At 38.4% G+C, this 15,622-nt stretch overlaps 1 protein-coding gene across 3 annotated transcripts in view; it reads right to left on the bottom strand.

The window, feature by feature from the left end:
• Positions 1-1,438: 1,438 nt before the first annotated feature.
• Positions 1,439-15,622, bottom strand: part of LOC137496915 (uncharacterized) — a 407,120-nt gene continuing 392,936 nt past the window's right edge. For all 3 annotated transcript variants that reach the window (XM_068228115.1, XM_068228114.1, XM_068228116.1), the window contains one exon: positions 1,439-1,874. In XM_068228115.1, the coding sequence (XP_068084216.1) occupies positions 1,570-1,874 (305 nt within the window). In that variant the 3' untranslated portion in view covers positions 1,439-1,569. The remainder of the gene's footprint in view (positions 1,875-15,622) is intronic.

Below are 15,622 nucleotides of genomic sequence, written 5' to 3'. Positions count from 1 at the left end.
TAAGGATTTCAATGTGTCCCTCGAGCACTTACAAACTGGAAACCCCTGTGCTAGACCATGAAGCCTTGTATGGAGAACACCCTGCCATCTAGTGAGGAAAATTTTAAAAATCCTTCCACTCCTCCCACATAGGGATCACTTTTAGAAATTCTACTACTATATTACTCCTGTATTTTATACAAAGAGTAGGAAACAGAAGAACAAAAATACAAATAAAACACACAATTTTTAAAAAATTTATGTCGCACCGACACACATAGGTCTTAGGCGATGATGGGATAGGTAAGGCCTAAGAGTGAGACGAAAGCTGCCGTGGCCTTAATTTAGGTACAGCCCCAGCATTTGCCCCGTGTGAAAATGGGAAACCATGGAAAATCATCTTCAGGGTTACCGACAGTGGGGTTTGAACACATTATCTCCCAGTTGCAAGCTCACAGCTGTGCGCCCCTAACCACGCGGCCAACTCGCCCAGTACTAAAACATGTACAATAAAAGAACAGAGGAGAGCAAAAGACTTCAAATTAAAAATTAAAAAAAAAAAAGCTGAAAATAATTCAAGAACCTTAAGTGCTAGAACATTTGAAATGGCCGAGTTTGATTCTGTGCATAAAATATACCTGCCAACTTTACAAAACCAAAAATCAGGAACAATCATGAAATACAATTGGTCAAAACTGCTTATTCTGCGTGTCTTGCGAAATACAGGAGTACTATGGTATCGTCTCAAAACCCGACTGTTGCTATAGGAGGTTACAAGGCTAAAAATTACACACCTCTATTCCCTCACAGGAAGTATGTGAGAACTCATGCTCCACATATGTGAATCAGTCATGCTCTTAGATGTCATTACTTAGCAAATGTATGGATCCTATTTTTATCAAGTGATAAATTAAATATCGCCAGAATTGTCTCCAAATGACTAAATTGCGTGCCAAACGCCTGGATTAAATTCCAAACCTCTCCGCAGTGCTCGTATGGAGTGAGGGCATATGACGGTGTCAATGGTGATTCGTCCATCGGATGGGGACGTTAAGCCTTGAGCAGATCCCTTGGTGCTATTCGACAGGAGTAGTCTATGTGCCAGCAGCAGGTTTCACCCTCTCCCTTCCTACTATCATATATCATGTCATTCATTTCATCTCAACTCCTCTAATGAGGTTGGCGTCAGGAAGGGCATCCAGTTATAAAAAACTGGGACAAGGTTTGGACAAACAACAACACTCCTTTGTCAGAAATCACCGAGAACAAATTGTGCTGCTTTCTTTTGGATCTTTTTCGGTTCTTGTAACAGATAGTCCTGGTGTAGGTCCCGTACACTGGAACCATTTGAACAACCAGTATAAAATGGCTGTAATTAAACGACACTTTTGGCATCCACCCACTGGATGTAAATAAATCACAAAAATTGAAAACACATTTCATCTAGAGTTGTATAACTTTTATTTGACATGAAATCTCTTCAGTACAACTATTTTGTACTAATTAGAGGAAAGTAAAATAATTAATTTAAAATAAGAGCTTGAAAAACAAAACATTTGATTGTATGAGTATCCTGGATTTCTTGACATTTTAGTTGAAAGATTTGATAAACACTGGAGAAAGATAGCAAAGAAGAATGAAAGGTTTATTCGTCAGGGAGGCCATAGAAGGTTTAGTGCTGTTATCAGCACCACCACCACCACCACCACCTCCACCAGGAGTATTATCAGGCATTCCAGCACCCATTTCATTACTTCCTTGTGCACGTACTCGAAGGAAGCTATCTTTCTCATTGCAGTCATCATTATCGCAGGAGAATTCTGCATTTTTCACCGGTTCAGAACCTGGAGGTACTGGAAGTTCTCCAGGAAGCCCGCACCCACGGACTGCCACAGCTTAAACAAATAAGAAAAGAACTTGGTAACCTTGAGAAACAAACAATATATATTAATCCTAGAAAGATGAAGCATGCGTCTGAGAGGCCTGCAACTAAAGTATGCTGTTTCATCAAATATAAACCGGAATTCAGAACTAGCGGCTCTGGTAGTGAACGGAAATGGGAGGGGCCTTGAGAGGATGCTAGTGGGGACGTCTGGAGTAGGGTCTTGATGCATCACACACCACAGAGCGACTGCTTGCTTCAGTACTCCATTAGCGAGAAGGAGGTACACACGTCTATCGTGCGGCGCATCATCAATTTTCTGATGAAAGAAGGCACCAAAGCTTCAAAACTTTTGAGAAGGCTCTATGCACAGTTTTTGGAAGCAACTCTTTCAAAGACCAAGGTGTATGAATGTCACAAACAATTTTTGGTAAGACGGATAGAGGAAAATGAGCCCGACCATTTGCATCTCTGCAAACAACATTCGTACTGTACATGAATTTATTGACTTAGATCAGCACACAAAAGTTTCTGAATTTGCTTTATTCATAGGAATAAGCTTTGGAAGTGTTCAAGCCATCATGAAAGTGAACAAAACCGTTGGAAATTTATTTTGTCAGGTGGGTTCCTCCTCTCCTCGCTCAGGAACAAAAAATTTGCGCCAGGAACTTTGTCGGAGTCATCTGAATCTCTACAAGGACGAAGGATATGATTTAGACCACTGAAAGAAGAACCGGGAGGAATCTGATTTCATGATGATGCCGCAGTAGAGGAGTACGTGTGCAAGCAGTAGCAGTGATTTGAGGGGGGGGGGGGGGGGGGGATGTCACCCCCACACTTTGTGGAGAAAAATCTAGGAATTATTTTTTGAAAAGGAATTTTTGAAACCCTGTTGTCTATTACCTAATTCTTTCCTCTAATTTCTTTAAATATTTTAAAAAAATACTTAGCAGAAATATGCACAAAATGTCATCCGATCCAGCCGACCGATTTTTCAGCGCCATTGTAACTGAGGCGGAAAAGGCATGCTCGTTTCACCCGGTAGGACGTGGCTTTGATTCCCCATCAGGAAGCCAAAAAATTTAAGAAGCGAGATTTCCACTTTTGGATGTGCACATGGCCCTGAGGTTCACTCAGCCTACACCAAAAACGAGTACTTCACCCCACCAAGAGCCAAGATTACGGATAGGGGAAGCCTTTACTTTTCACCACTCGAAGGGCCTTCATGGCCTTTATGGAGATGACTTTGCTTTGCTTTTACAGCAAGTAGTACAGACTAGTGTAAAAGCATGCAGAAGCACGATTGGTATGTGGGCCTAATGGCACAAAATCTTAGTTGCACTCATGTGTAATTGCTCCTTTGGTGAAAATTTTATTGTATAGAGTAGAACTGAAATCCCCCCAGAAATATTATCACTGCAGTTAAGTTGGTAGACTGTTAACTTTTACTTCTCTGTCAAAATTTACTCAGAGAGCATAAAAACTTACCATTTTGTAGCTATTTTGTTTCAGTTTTGTTTTCTATCCCCCACTATACTTCCCAGACCTCCAGTACTTTTTTTGTTTATATATTTTTGTGTCCCCCACTTCTAACTCCCAATTGCAGCTACTGTGTGCAAATGGCTCCACCCATGTTCTCTTTCTTTCTTTCTTTGATGACAGCATCAAAAAATTGCCAATTTGATGACAAAAATCCATGTCAGATTTGGGAAACTATGTAAAAAAAAAAAAAAAAGAATGAGGTGCATGTTTTGTATTTGTTGGTGGGGACAGTGGGTCCATTTATTATAAAGAACCACCTCATGCATCTGTTTGCATTTTGAATACTTAAAAGTGACGCTACAGACCAGTGGTGTAATGTTAGGGCAAAGCAGGCAGGCCTAGGCCTTCAAGGGGCCCTGCAGACTACTCGCAAAAAAATAAAAATAATATACGAAGCATGCTTTTTTTAAAGTCATCATTATCATTGCAGAGTTCCAGTTTTGTGGGTACTGTTAAAGAGCCTCTTCCACTTCTTCCTATCCATATACAACTAGGGGCCGATGACCTAGATGTTAGGCAGGCCCCTTTAAACAACAAGCATCTCATATACAACTTGTCATGGAGAACATCATCCAATGTCCATCCTCTGGTAACTAGATCAACCTTGATCATGTCCATCCATCAGGTTTTAGGTCTTCGTGCAGGTCTTTTCCCCTCCACTTATCTTTCCAAATTTATTCTAGCTGTTCTTGTAGGCTCCATCCTCACCACATGCCCATACCACCGTAATCTGGACGTGCCGATTTGGTCTAGTAGGGATGTCTTTATTCCAGCTTCTTTCCTCACCACCTCATTTCTTAACCTGTCCATTTTAGTCTTCTGGATGGCAGATCTAAGAAATTTTGTCTCTGATGCTTGCAGTCTTGATGAATCTCTATTTGTGAGGGTGCACGCTTCAACACCATAAGTTAATATTGGTATGAAACTGTTAAACATCATCAGTTTGGCCGGTTTTGGAATCATGTCAACCCATAAAAGTGTTCTTGATCGTAGAATTCTGATCCCTTTTGCTCTCTGTTTGTAATTTCCTTTCTGACCAAATTATCACTCGAGATTACACTTCCAAGGTAAGGAAAATTATCCGCACACTCTAGCTGGTAGTCTCCTAGTTTTACACTTGCTGGACGCCCATCTCTGTTGACAGCCATTACCACTGTGTCTTGGTCTTGCTGATGTTGAGGTTATATTCCTGGAACTGGGATTTCCACACGTTAAGTCTGGCCTGTACTTCCTCGTCTGTTTCACCCCAAATCAAGATATCATCAGCAAAGGCCACTACATTCAGTTCACTTAACTTTTCCTTGACATTCTTCATTATATCATCCATATCAGTGATGAACAGTGGTTAGGACAGTGCACTTCCTTGCTGAACTCCACTCTTGGTCTCAAACCATGATGATCAACCTTCCCCAATTAATTACCAGTGGCGAAGCTAGCTATATTACTTGGGGAGTCTAAGAATATTGTTCAAGCTTACCTTAAATTCTTTTATACAGCAAGTGTATGCGGCGCTCCTTTCTCTCTACAAATGCATCAATGACACGGTCCCTGAAGCTCTGATTATTTGACAGTTCGTGCAATAGAGATTTCTCTATCGCAAGTGTACTTAAATTACATAGTCTACTGTTTGTCATTGAATTCCTCAGGAAGGTTTTTATGCGTTTTAGCGCACTCATACTTCTTTCACTCGAACACGTTGTCACTGGAAATGTGAGAACTAAACGAACCAAACGTGTTGTTCGTAAACCTTGTGCAACATATATTTTAGCAGTATTTGTGGAGGTAGATGTTTAGCTTCATCAGAGTACACATTCACAAGTTCATTTGTCAGTTGTTCACTTTCGAAAAAAGGGTACATCTTCAGGAGTTGTTTCATTTTCATTGAGGGAAAACTTGTGTTGTAAGCCTTAAATTGATTCTCATCCAATAATTCTGCAAAATGGAAGTTTTCAAAGTCACAGAACCGTATTTCCATCTGTGCCACGGTGGTATCAATTATTTCATATGCTAATGCTTTGAGGGTTGGCACTACAAATGATTCTGTTGCCATTGCGGTATTGAGAGCTTTGCTGGTGTCTATGCATTCATTCACTGTTTCTTCATTTCTCAGATTTTTCAAGTTATTTATGGTTTGCTTTATCTCATGGTTGCAGATATTTACATTAGATGTGCATTTTGCTTGCAGCACCTTGAATAAATGATCCGTGTAGCAAAATATCTTGTTGAAGACGCACAACAGTCCCATAGCACCATTAACAGATTCGCCATCCCATTCTTCATCTTTATCAACAATGTGTGTAAGAGCTTCTTTCAAGTCCTTGAAATGGGATGCTATTGTTAGTGTTGCTCTGGAGTGGAAGTTCCAACGTGTCGTACATGCCGGGGGAAGTTTAAAGCCTTTATCTCTTAGGACTTGAGTTCTCTTTGATGACTTGCTGAAATATGTATGGAAGGCAGTCAAATCATAAGTAAAGAGACGCACTTTCTTTATAGCTTTTGCTCCATACAAGAGTACCAAATTAAGCTTATGTGCATAGCAATGTATAAACATTGCATGTGGGCAAACTTGCTTTACGATAGTTTGAACACCCCCTGTAGAACCCGCCATTACGGCAGCCCCGTCGTAAGTCTGACATATTAACTTCTTTTCTACGCCCCATTTTCGTAAGACATCCAATATTACGGCTGACAGTCCAGTGGCACTTTTATCTTTTGAGACGTCATAGAACCCCACAAACCTCTCGTGAACGTTATAACCAACACAATACCGAAATATAATGTTCATCTGATTCTGACACGATATATCTAATGTTTCATCCACCTGAACTGATACAAATTCACAAATAGAAATTTCTTTCTGAATCTCTTCATTCATCACTTGAGTTACACAGTCAATAAGTTCATTCTGAATGTCACTCGAAGTTCCTTTAAATCCTGAAGTTGCTCCCAGATGCTCTCTCATGAATTGTTCTTCTTGTACTAGCAATTCCAAGGTCTCGAGGTAGTTACCTTTATTTACGGAGTCACTACTTTCGTCATGCCCACGGAATGGAAGTTCTTGTTTTCCGAGAAAACACACCACTTGAACTAACCTGCCAAGAACCCGTCTATTATGATTTACTAACTCATTATGCTTTAGAGCTGCAAGACGAGCCGCTTCTGATATCGCATGATCTATTCTACTCCTGCCGAGAAGAAGAAAACGCTCACTGTTCTGAATATGTCTTTTTGAAAACTGGTGTTTACGTGCTCTTCTATGAAAATTTTTTAGGGTACTGATGCCACCCTCATTCCATTCACTATCACCTCCAAATAATATGCAAATGTAACAATAAAACTTACAATCTGTCACACTTGCTGTAAGCCATGTATAATCCTTATACCATTGGGACTGGAAAGTTCTTATTTGGTTTCCATCCTTTTGCACAATTTTCAATAATGGCTGTGGCCGCTTGTCTTTCAGGGCACATTTTTCTTCGAAAGACAAAGAAGAAAATGGAGTTCGAAGCAAGTATGTAATAAGATCATTACTTTCATTCATTATACACGGATTTAAAAAATACTGGCAACTCTTCACAAAACACAGACCACTAATAATAAGTTGTAAACTTCACAGACCAACAGATCAGAACGCAAACATTAACTCGTAACTCGCGACTTGGAGACTAGACTCCCAGCTAGGTTTCAAAGCGAGCACTTACCGCTGCACGACGTCATACGTTGTCATAGCAACCAGTACAAGCCCCGCCCGCTAGCAGAAAGGTAAGAGTCTGGCTGAAGCCAGACTCAACGGCTAGGCTCAGTGCTCTGCGAGTACGCGGCAGATCGGAGAGCCGTGAAGTCTATTAAGTTTATTAGACATAATTTTCGTGCCTTATATCAATAATTTATTATTCGTATTTCGTCTGGGGAATCTGAGACTCTTAGATTCCCCCCAAGCTTCGCCACTGTTAATTACAGTCTTTCGTAGTCAATCCCAACTGTATTGTGTTATCTTATGGCTCTGTCTCTTCATGAACCAATTGTTTTTCACCACCAACCCATTCCTCATACAGAATGTTCACCTTCTATATTTCTTCCACTATATCCATGAGGTCCCATTACATCCTCATATCCTGTTCTATCTGTCCCAATCTATGCAATCAGATCTCCCATAATGATTACTCTCTCTTTACTAATAACTTTTTCCAAATCATCAAGAAACTGGTTCTTATCCTCTTGACAGCATCCAGTTTGAGGTGCATACACCTGTACCAAAGTTAGTTTTCCTTTCCCTAAATGCACAGTCACCTTTATTATTCTGTTGCTAACATACTACAGCGACTCCTCCTAGATCTTTACTCATGATCAAACCAACACCATTTCTCATCTCTCTGTCATTTCCATGCCAATACAGTGTATACTGTTTTTTTAATTTCTTCATTTCTTTCCCTCTCTATTTGGTTTCACTCAGCCCCATTATCATTAATATTCTCCTTTGCATGAGGTCCACTAGTTCTTCACATTTTCCTGTGAGACTGAGTAAGTTGATGGTCCCAATCGGTGTTAGTCTCCTCCGGAATTTTTGCATTTTTGCAAAATACTGTCTATCATCAGGCCATAAACCATCATCCCTGACATGAGTCTGCTCATGCTGGCACCTTATTTAGTTGTTAAATGCATTCCGAGGCTCTTATGTGTTTTGAAAGCAACTACAAGTAAGCTCTTTTACTGCCTTACTAGGCCAAACATAATTGAGGATTTTCTTTTGGAGTTTACTCCCTTAGCCTTTGAGGATTTCTCCTCATTCCACAAGGCAGTGGGTTCCATCTGTACTACCCCCAGAGGAATGGGTTGCCTCCTCCGCCAGCTCCACCGTACCGAATCATATTCTCCGCCTTTCCTGCTGTTGAGGTCTTCACCCTTTACCCTGAGCTGGGATCCTTTACCAGATGTTACACACAGGGTCAATGTGCTCTGGGACTCACATAGGCATGGGTGCCACTCCCTGGGCAAGGCTGACTCTAAGAGGGTCCCTGCCTGTTAAGTAAGTACACTGCAGTACTTTGGTCATCATTCAGAGCATGCGCACTCAGTACATACATCTATAGGCTCCGTGCGCTGATGGGAGAAATGGACTGCTGCGCTGCGAGTGGCGAACATTGTAAGTTAATGCGTTTCACCGCGCACATATCCGTTGTCGTCTCACCGCGTACTGCCATAACCGACTAAATAATAACAGTGGGGTTTCAGAGTGTTTTATGCAACAACAATTGACCAATTATTCCAAACTTGCAGAAAGTGGGCATGTAATAATTTAACAACAATTAAAACAGTTTGCAGGAAATAGCTACAGAGCAATAACTGCAAATGTGATCAGAAAGAAACATTGGTTCCCTAGATATCCTACCATTTCATGATAGAGGCTATGTAGTCATTTATGTATTAGTAGTGGTGATAACAAGATTAATGTTCATATACACATTCAACAATGCTGTCTTCAGAAAAATATCCTTGGTCTATTTCTAATACGATATAATGTTAATGTAGATTAATGCTGCTAGGGAGGCGTGTAATTTTAAATTTAAATTTTAATTAATTTTAAAAATAAACACGTTTTCTAAGAAAGGCCTTGGTAACAATCATTATTTCATGAAGGAGAATAATAATTGTTCCCATGAAATGTAAGCATATTTCAGCTGCTGTTGGGCCGATGACCTTCGATGTTAGGCCCCTTAAAACAACAAGCAAGCAGCATCAGCTGCTGTTTATACAGTTTGCTCAGAACATGTGTCTTCGCGTACTGATCGACCGTGTGAATGGTAAAATATATAGGAAAATATTTAAAATTTATTTCCACCTATTCAATACAATATAAGATGTTAACATTTAAGTCAAAACATTTTTCAAATGTGAGACATGTTTTGCCTCTTACTGAGAGGCATCTTCAGTCACTAATTAAAACCTTATTACTTTGTCAGACAACATTTCAAACATTCTACAGCTATTATAAAAATGTTCATAAAACAACTAAGAATCTAATATAATGATGAACAATGTGTAGTACACTTGATGAATAGGACGAAATTAGATGGTACAGTAGTACGGATGATGGCTTGAAGCCATAGTCAATATTAGGTTTTAAATACATAGTGGAAAGCATATAAAATCATTTCATTGAAGATATACAGTACATTCAAATGATATTAAAATAGTAGGTTCTTAGATGGTACACTTAAAAATGGAGGTATCATAAGTGACAGTTGATGGCTTAAAGCCGTAGTCAGAGTTTGAAGTATAGGTAAAATAACATGTTAATATACACATATGAAAAAGATTACATTAATGAATATAAAATGTAAAATGTAAAGGAAAAACATTCCAAATGTTGGGCAATTATTATTGACGCCAGCGTATATTTGCCCGTAATGTTTAATGGTCAACAGTTCATAAGTTATTTATACATGGGTTCAGCGAGATTGTGCTGACAAGTAGTTTATAGTTGGCTTGAATTAATTTTGATTCATCTGAGTAAGTTTGTAGAGATGATGATGAGCTGTTATTCTCTACGTTGGTAAGATTTTAACACGAAGGTTGAATGGCTGTTGTTTTCTTAACAGATTGACAATATATTTTCAAAATGTTGATATTGGAAATTTTTGGGAGTTTAATGGGGCTGTTGAAATAATGTTGTTGATTGGTTGGTTCTGAAACGAAGAGAAAAATTGTATTAACATGATGAGAATGAAAGAAAAAACTTGGGAAGGTTTTGTTAAAGTGTTTGATGAAGAGAGGATGTTGGTGCTTACCTATGGCGTTGCTGGCCCGTTTGACTTGTTGCGTGAATCACTAACGTTTTTACTCCTTGTGTTGTACGCGTGTCGTCTGTGCGGAGGGGGCGGGGCTGTAGGCTTGTGATTGGCGCACGGAAGCGTGATGTGTATAGTGGGGGAAGCAGAGGGGTGTGAAGCATTTATTGGCTTAAGATTGGCCTGTGGAGGTAAGCTACGTAAGTTGGGAGGGGAAGGGGGGTGTGATATGTTTGTTGACGTGGAAGGAGTGTTTATTGATTCTGTATTGAAAATATTGAAGAAATTTTTGTCCTGAAGGTTTACTTTATTAAACAATGCCACCATTTGATCATATAAAGGGCTTCTATTGCCTATTGGTTCATTTAAATTGTTGTTAGCATTGAATTTTTGGTCTAAAAATATATATAAATTCTCGAATTCGGTCATGAGTCTACCTTTTTTTAATCTTTTTAAAATTTGAAGGTCCTGTGGTAAAATTGTGCCCAGTTTATTTCATGTGATTGCTCATCGTTGAGTGTTAATTATGTTTCTGAGCATTGAAATGCTCGGAGTACCTAGTTATGAAGCTTCTTCCTGTTTGTCTGATGTATGAGCTGAGGCACTCATTACATTTTAATCTATAGATACCGGAGCCTGAGTATTTATTATTTTCAGAATTTATTGTATTGAGGTTGAAGAACATTTTTTGGTTTGAGTTTTGAAAGCTATTTTGATCTCTCGATTTTTTAAGGTATTGGTTATTTGATGTATGATTGGGTTGGTGTATGTAAAGGTTGCGTACTTTGATTTTTCATTTTTTATTGGGGAGAGGTTTGTGGATAGTTTCAATTTAACCTTATTAATTAATTTGTCTGTGATGGAGGGGTTATATCCATTGAAAGAGGCTATTTCCTTTATTGTATTTATTTCTTTTTTTTTAATTGATGGTTGAAAGGGGAATTTTTAGAGCTCTGTACACCATACTGTAAAAAGAGGACTGTTTGTGTGATTGTGGATGTAGGGAACTTTGTTTAATAGTTGTAGGTGTGAATGAGGGCTTTCTGTAAATTTGAAAATCGAACTTATTGAAAGTTCTTGTTATTGTGATGTCGAGAAAATTAATAGATTTGTGGTCCTCATCCTCTTTAGTGAATTTGATGTTCTTATCTAGATTATTTAAATATGTTAATATATTTTCACTGTTGTTGAGATTTTTGTCAATTGTTACTAGCGTGTCGTCGACATAGCGTAGCCATAGATTTAATCCATTGATGTTTTTTATTATTTTGTTGTTTTCGAGGTTATCCATATACATTTCAGAAAGGATTCCGGATAAAGGGTCTCCCATGGCCAGGCCTTCTTGTTTGTACATTTTATCGTTGAAAGTGAAATAGTTGTTTTGTAAGGTATAAGTTTAGTACTTTTAGGAGTTGTTCTATTTCTATTTTGCTTAAACTGCTGTGTTTGGAAAGATTGTTTTTTATTATTTCTATAGTTTTTTTAGCGGAAATGTTTGAATACATGTTAGTGACGTCGAAAGAGTACATTATGTGATTAGGTTTTAAGTTGAATTTTTTAAGGGTTTCACATAATTCTATTGAATTTTTAGGGTGTTTGTTATGGAATTTAAGATGTTTTTTGAGAAATTTTTGGAGGAATTGTGAGTTTTATATGTCGGGCTATTTTGGCTGTTTATGATCGGTCGAATGGGAACGTCCTTTTTATGTACTTTCGGTGATGATCTGACGGTGGGTAGACTTTGGTATTCATGTTCATTAAATAAAAATGGAGAGTTTTTTAAAAGTGTTTTTAGGTTACGTTGAGTTTTTGTAGTGGGATCCTTTGGGATTATTGAGTAAGTTTCATTAGAGAAGAACTCCTCTGTTTTACGGATGTAATCCTGTTTTTTCATTAAGACTATAGTATTGCCTTTGTCGGCTTTAGTTACTATGATGTTATTAGTGTCAACTTTTTTTCTTAGTTCTAGGATCTGTTTTTGTAAGGTAGAGTTATTTTTGTTAGAAATTTATTTTACAAGAGCAGGCAATTTCTTTTTAATTTCGTATTTTACATCATTCTGTTTGTCTGTTGGAATTTGTTTATTTATGTTTGCTTCAGCTTCGGCTATTGTGGTGATTATATCTTCTGCTTTGTGTGGGTTGGGTCAATTAAGTTTTAGGCCTTGGTGGAACAATTGTGTTTCTCTGAAAAAGTGATGTCAGATAGATTGATTGTAGTAGGAACATTGTTCCAAGGGGAGGGGCATATTTTTATACTACTGTTCCGATTTTGCGATTTTGCTTTTTCTTTTTCTTCTTTTAAATATGTTAATTTGCGATTTAGGGTTTCTTGTTTTTTTGTTCAAAGTAATCTGTATTTTATATGAAATGTGTTGTTGATAAGAATTCCATTCTAGAGGTGATAACGATTGCGCGATAATCAAATGTTCGCGATAAAGTTGGGTATTAAAAAAAGATTTCTTTTTATACAGTAGTTTTATTTCATTTTTGAGCCAAATGTTGTTGATTTTATTTAGAATGTCTTTAGATTTATGTTTTCGTATCTCAGCGTATGCTTTCTCCCTACAGCAGTCCTGAAAACTCAGCCTAATATGGACCAAAGGGTGCCAGAGTTTGTGAAAATGCCAGGTTATCAGGAAATGGGGTTAAGAAAGAATAAGTACAAATGTCTCCTCACAAAATACAGTACTGTGCTTGTATGTACTGTTTGCTTGAGAATACAACAGAGAATAAACTGCCCAAATACCCTTAAACACAGGAAAAGTACATAATTTATGAAGGCATAAAGCCTTTAGTGCATGAAAATGAAAATTATTGAATACACAGAGTACAGTACCTGATCTGACAGACCTCAGAAAATTAATGAATACACAAAGTACAGTACCTGATAAGACAGACCTCAGAAAAATAATTTATGAAGGCATTAAGCTGTCTATAATGAAAATTAACTATCCGACTTTGAAAAACCAGCTACTTTTTCAAAGAAATGCATAATGTCCTGTTGTCTTCTGCACTGAACTCTGCGTTTTGTAGCTCCATCACGAAGATGACAAAGGAACAGTAAGTCCATTACCGACGCACCCTGTTGTTCATAATACTGAAAGTCGATTTTGACAGCTTAAAATTTTTTTTTTTTCAATTTGCTTTACATCACACCGACATGGATAGGTCTTATGGCGATGATGGAATGGGAAAGGGCAAGGAGTTGGGAAGGAAGCGGCCGTGGCCTTAATTAAGGTACAGCCCCGGCATTTGCCTGGTGTAAAAATGGGAAACCATGGAAAACCATTTTCAGGGCACCCGACAGTGGGGTTCGATCCCACTATCTCCCAAATACTGGATACTGACTGCAGCTATCAAGCTCGGTGACAGGCTTTAATCCCTCACTATGTGATACTTTAGGAGCTTGTACAGTGCAGTCCTCAATGTCAACGTCTCATTAAATACGACAGCAGTAATAATTTCTGCAATGGATATAATGTCTTGCTCGGTATCATTCTGGAACCACTGTTCGACGTCATTTCCATCAGTTTCTGCACATCCAGGAACTCTTTTAAGGAGTCGAGTAAGTTTACATTTTCTGCTTTATCATGTTCAACAAACTCATTTCCCTCATGATCAAGGAGTTTTTGCCAGGAACAAACTGGTCTTAATGACTCTAACTTGTTCCAGGCATCGCTACCCATCCAACAACATCTAATAGGTTAATTTTCTTTAAGTTCTGGATAAGACGTTGACCACCATCGTTTGTGCTTGTATCTTCTCTTGAGACAAAATAAAACTCCATGGTCCATTGGCTGGCGTAAAGCTGTCATTGGGTGGTAAAAACATTGCTCATATGTCCCCATTTTTTAACTCTTCAGTGTCTGGGTGTGGCCGAGTTATCCGGACTGCTGGGTTATCGATGCTGAGTTTTTGGGACACAACTGTATTACCTTTCATCATATTTTCATTTATGTCTTTGCACTTCTTTTTGTACCATTCTTCTCTTATTCTCCTTGCTTCTCTATTTATCTTGTTCCATAGTTTTGCATATTCTTCCTGGTTTCCTCTCACTTTGCACTTCCTACGTTCTTCCATTAACTCCAGTATATCACCAATGAACCAAGTTTTGTAAACTTCCTTTCCCAGTCTTCCAAAGCATGCACATCAGCCATTTGAGTTATTTCCTTTTTTTCCCCCCCCCCATTTCGCCTGTACATTACTTCCTGACATCTTCTTGAGGTCAATTTTTTCCATTTGTTTTTTTCTCATTTAAAGCTTGCTCGTCACATTTTACCCTAATAATATTCCATCTTTTATATGGTTGTTTTATAACCCTTCTTCCTAAATGCAGTTGGCTCTTCATTAATATCAGATTGTGGTCCATGTCCACTTATGCACCTGGATAGCTCTTACATGATTTGGCGACCTTTTATCATTATATAATCTATCTGGTATCTGTCACATTTCAGATGTATCTTCTTTTGTTTGGTATTCAAGAGGACAGATTGGGGCAAATATTCATTTACAGGACGGAGGAGTAATGGATTGGAATAAATTATCAAGGGGAATGTTCAATAAATTTCCAAGTTCATTGAAAATATTTTAAGAAAAAGCTGGGTAAACAACTGATAGGGAACTGCCACCTGGGTGACCACCCTAAATGCGGTTGGTCGGTCGGTTAGTTGGTTGGTATTGAACATGTGTCAGCTTTCAAATGTCTAGGAAGCATAATAATGGGTCATATGAGGAGCAGTAGGGATGTAAAAACTCACATTGCCATTGCTAAATAAGCCTTCAACAAAAGGAAGAGACTTCTATGTGGACACTTGGACTAAAGTTAAGGAAGAGGATGGCAAAATGCTTTGTTTAGTGTGTGGCGCTATATGGAGCAGAGAGCGGTGGTGATTTTTGTTTTAAGAGGAAGTACAACTATGTAATGAACCTCTCTGAACAATTTAAGTGGAAAAGAAATTTAAAATAAAACTTATTTATTCAATGAAGGAATTTTGAAATGAATTACAAAAATGACTGTATTGAGCCAAAAGGTCACTAACAAATAAAAGGGAATGTAAGTTTCCTGTGTGACAGAACACTTGAAATTTACATACCCTTGATTAATCCACTCTCACACATAAAGCAGATGACAAGATCAGAGGTAAGCCACATCATTGGCTGGTATGCATTTGAGTGTCACCTGCAGACCAAGGTTCTGTCTTAGATCAGAAATATCGGCGCACTCTTTTAGGATGTGGGGCATGGTGAAGTCGGAACCACAAGAACACACTGGGTGGGGGTTGGGGGGTCTTCCCTCTTTAGTAGATAAGAATGGGTAGATCATCTGTGACCTATCCTTCCTCAAACTACACAATACTGTGGACACTAAGGAAGATGGATGAAAAGAGACTAGAAAGCATTTCAGATGTGGTTATGGAGAAGGATGGAAA

The sequence above is a fragment of the Anabrus simplex genome, chromosome 6 (assembly GCF_040414725.1).
Source record: "Anabrus simplex isolate iqAnaSimp1 chromosome 6, ASM4041472v1, whole genome shotgun sequence".
In the NCBI taxonomy this organism is placed as follows: domain Eukaryota; kingdom Metazoa; phylum Arthropoda; class Insecta; order Orthoptera; family Tettigoniidae; genus Anabrus; species Anabrus simplex.
The sequence above is the reverse complement of the archived record's forward strand: the minus strand, read 5'-3'. Positions and strand labels throughout refer to the sequence as shown.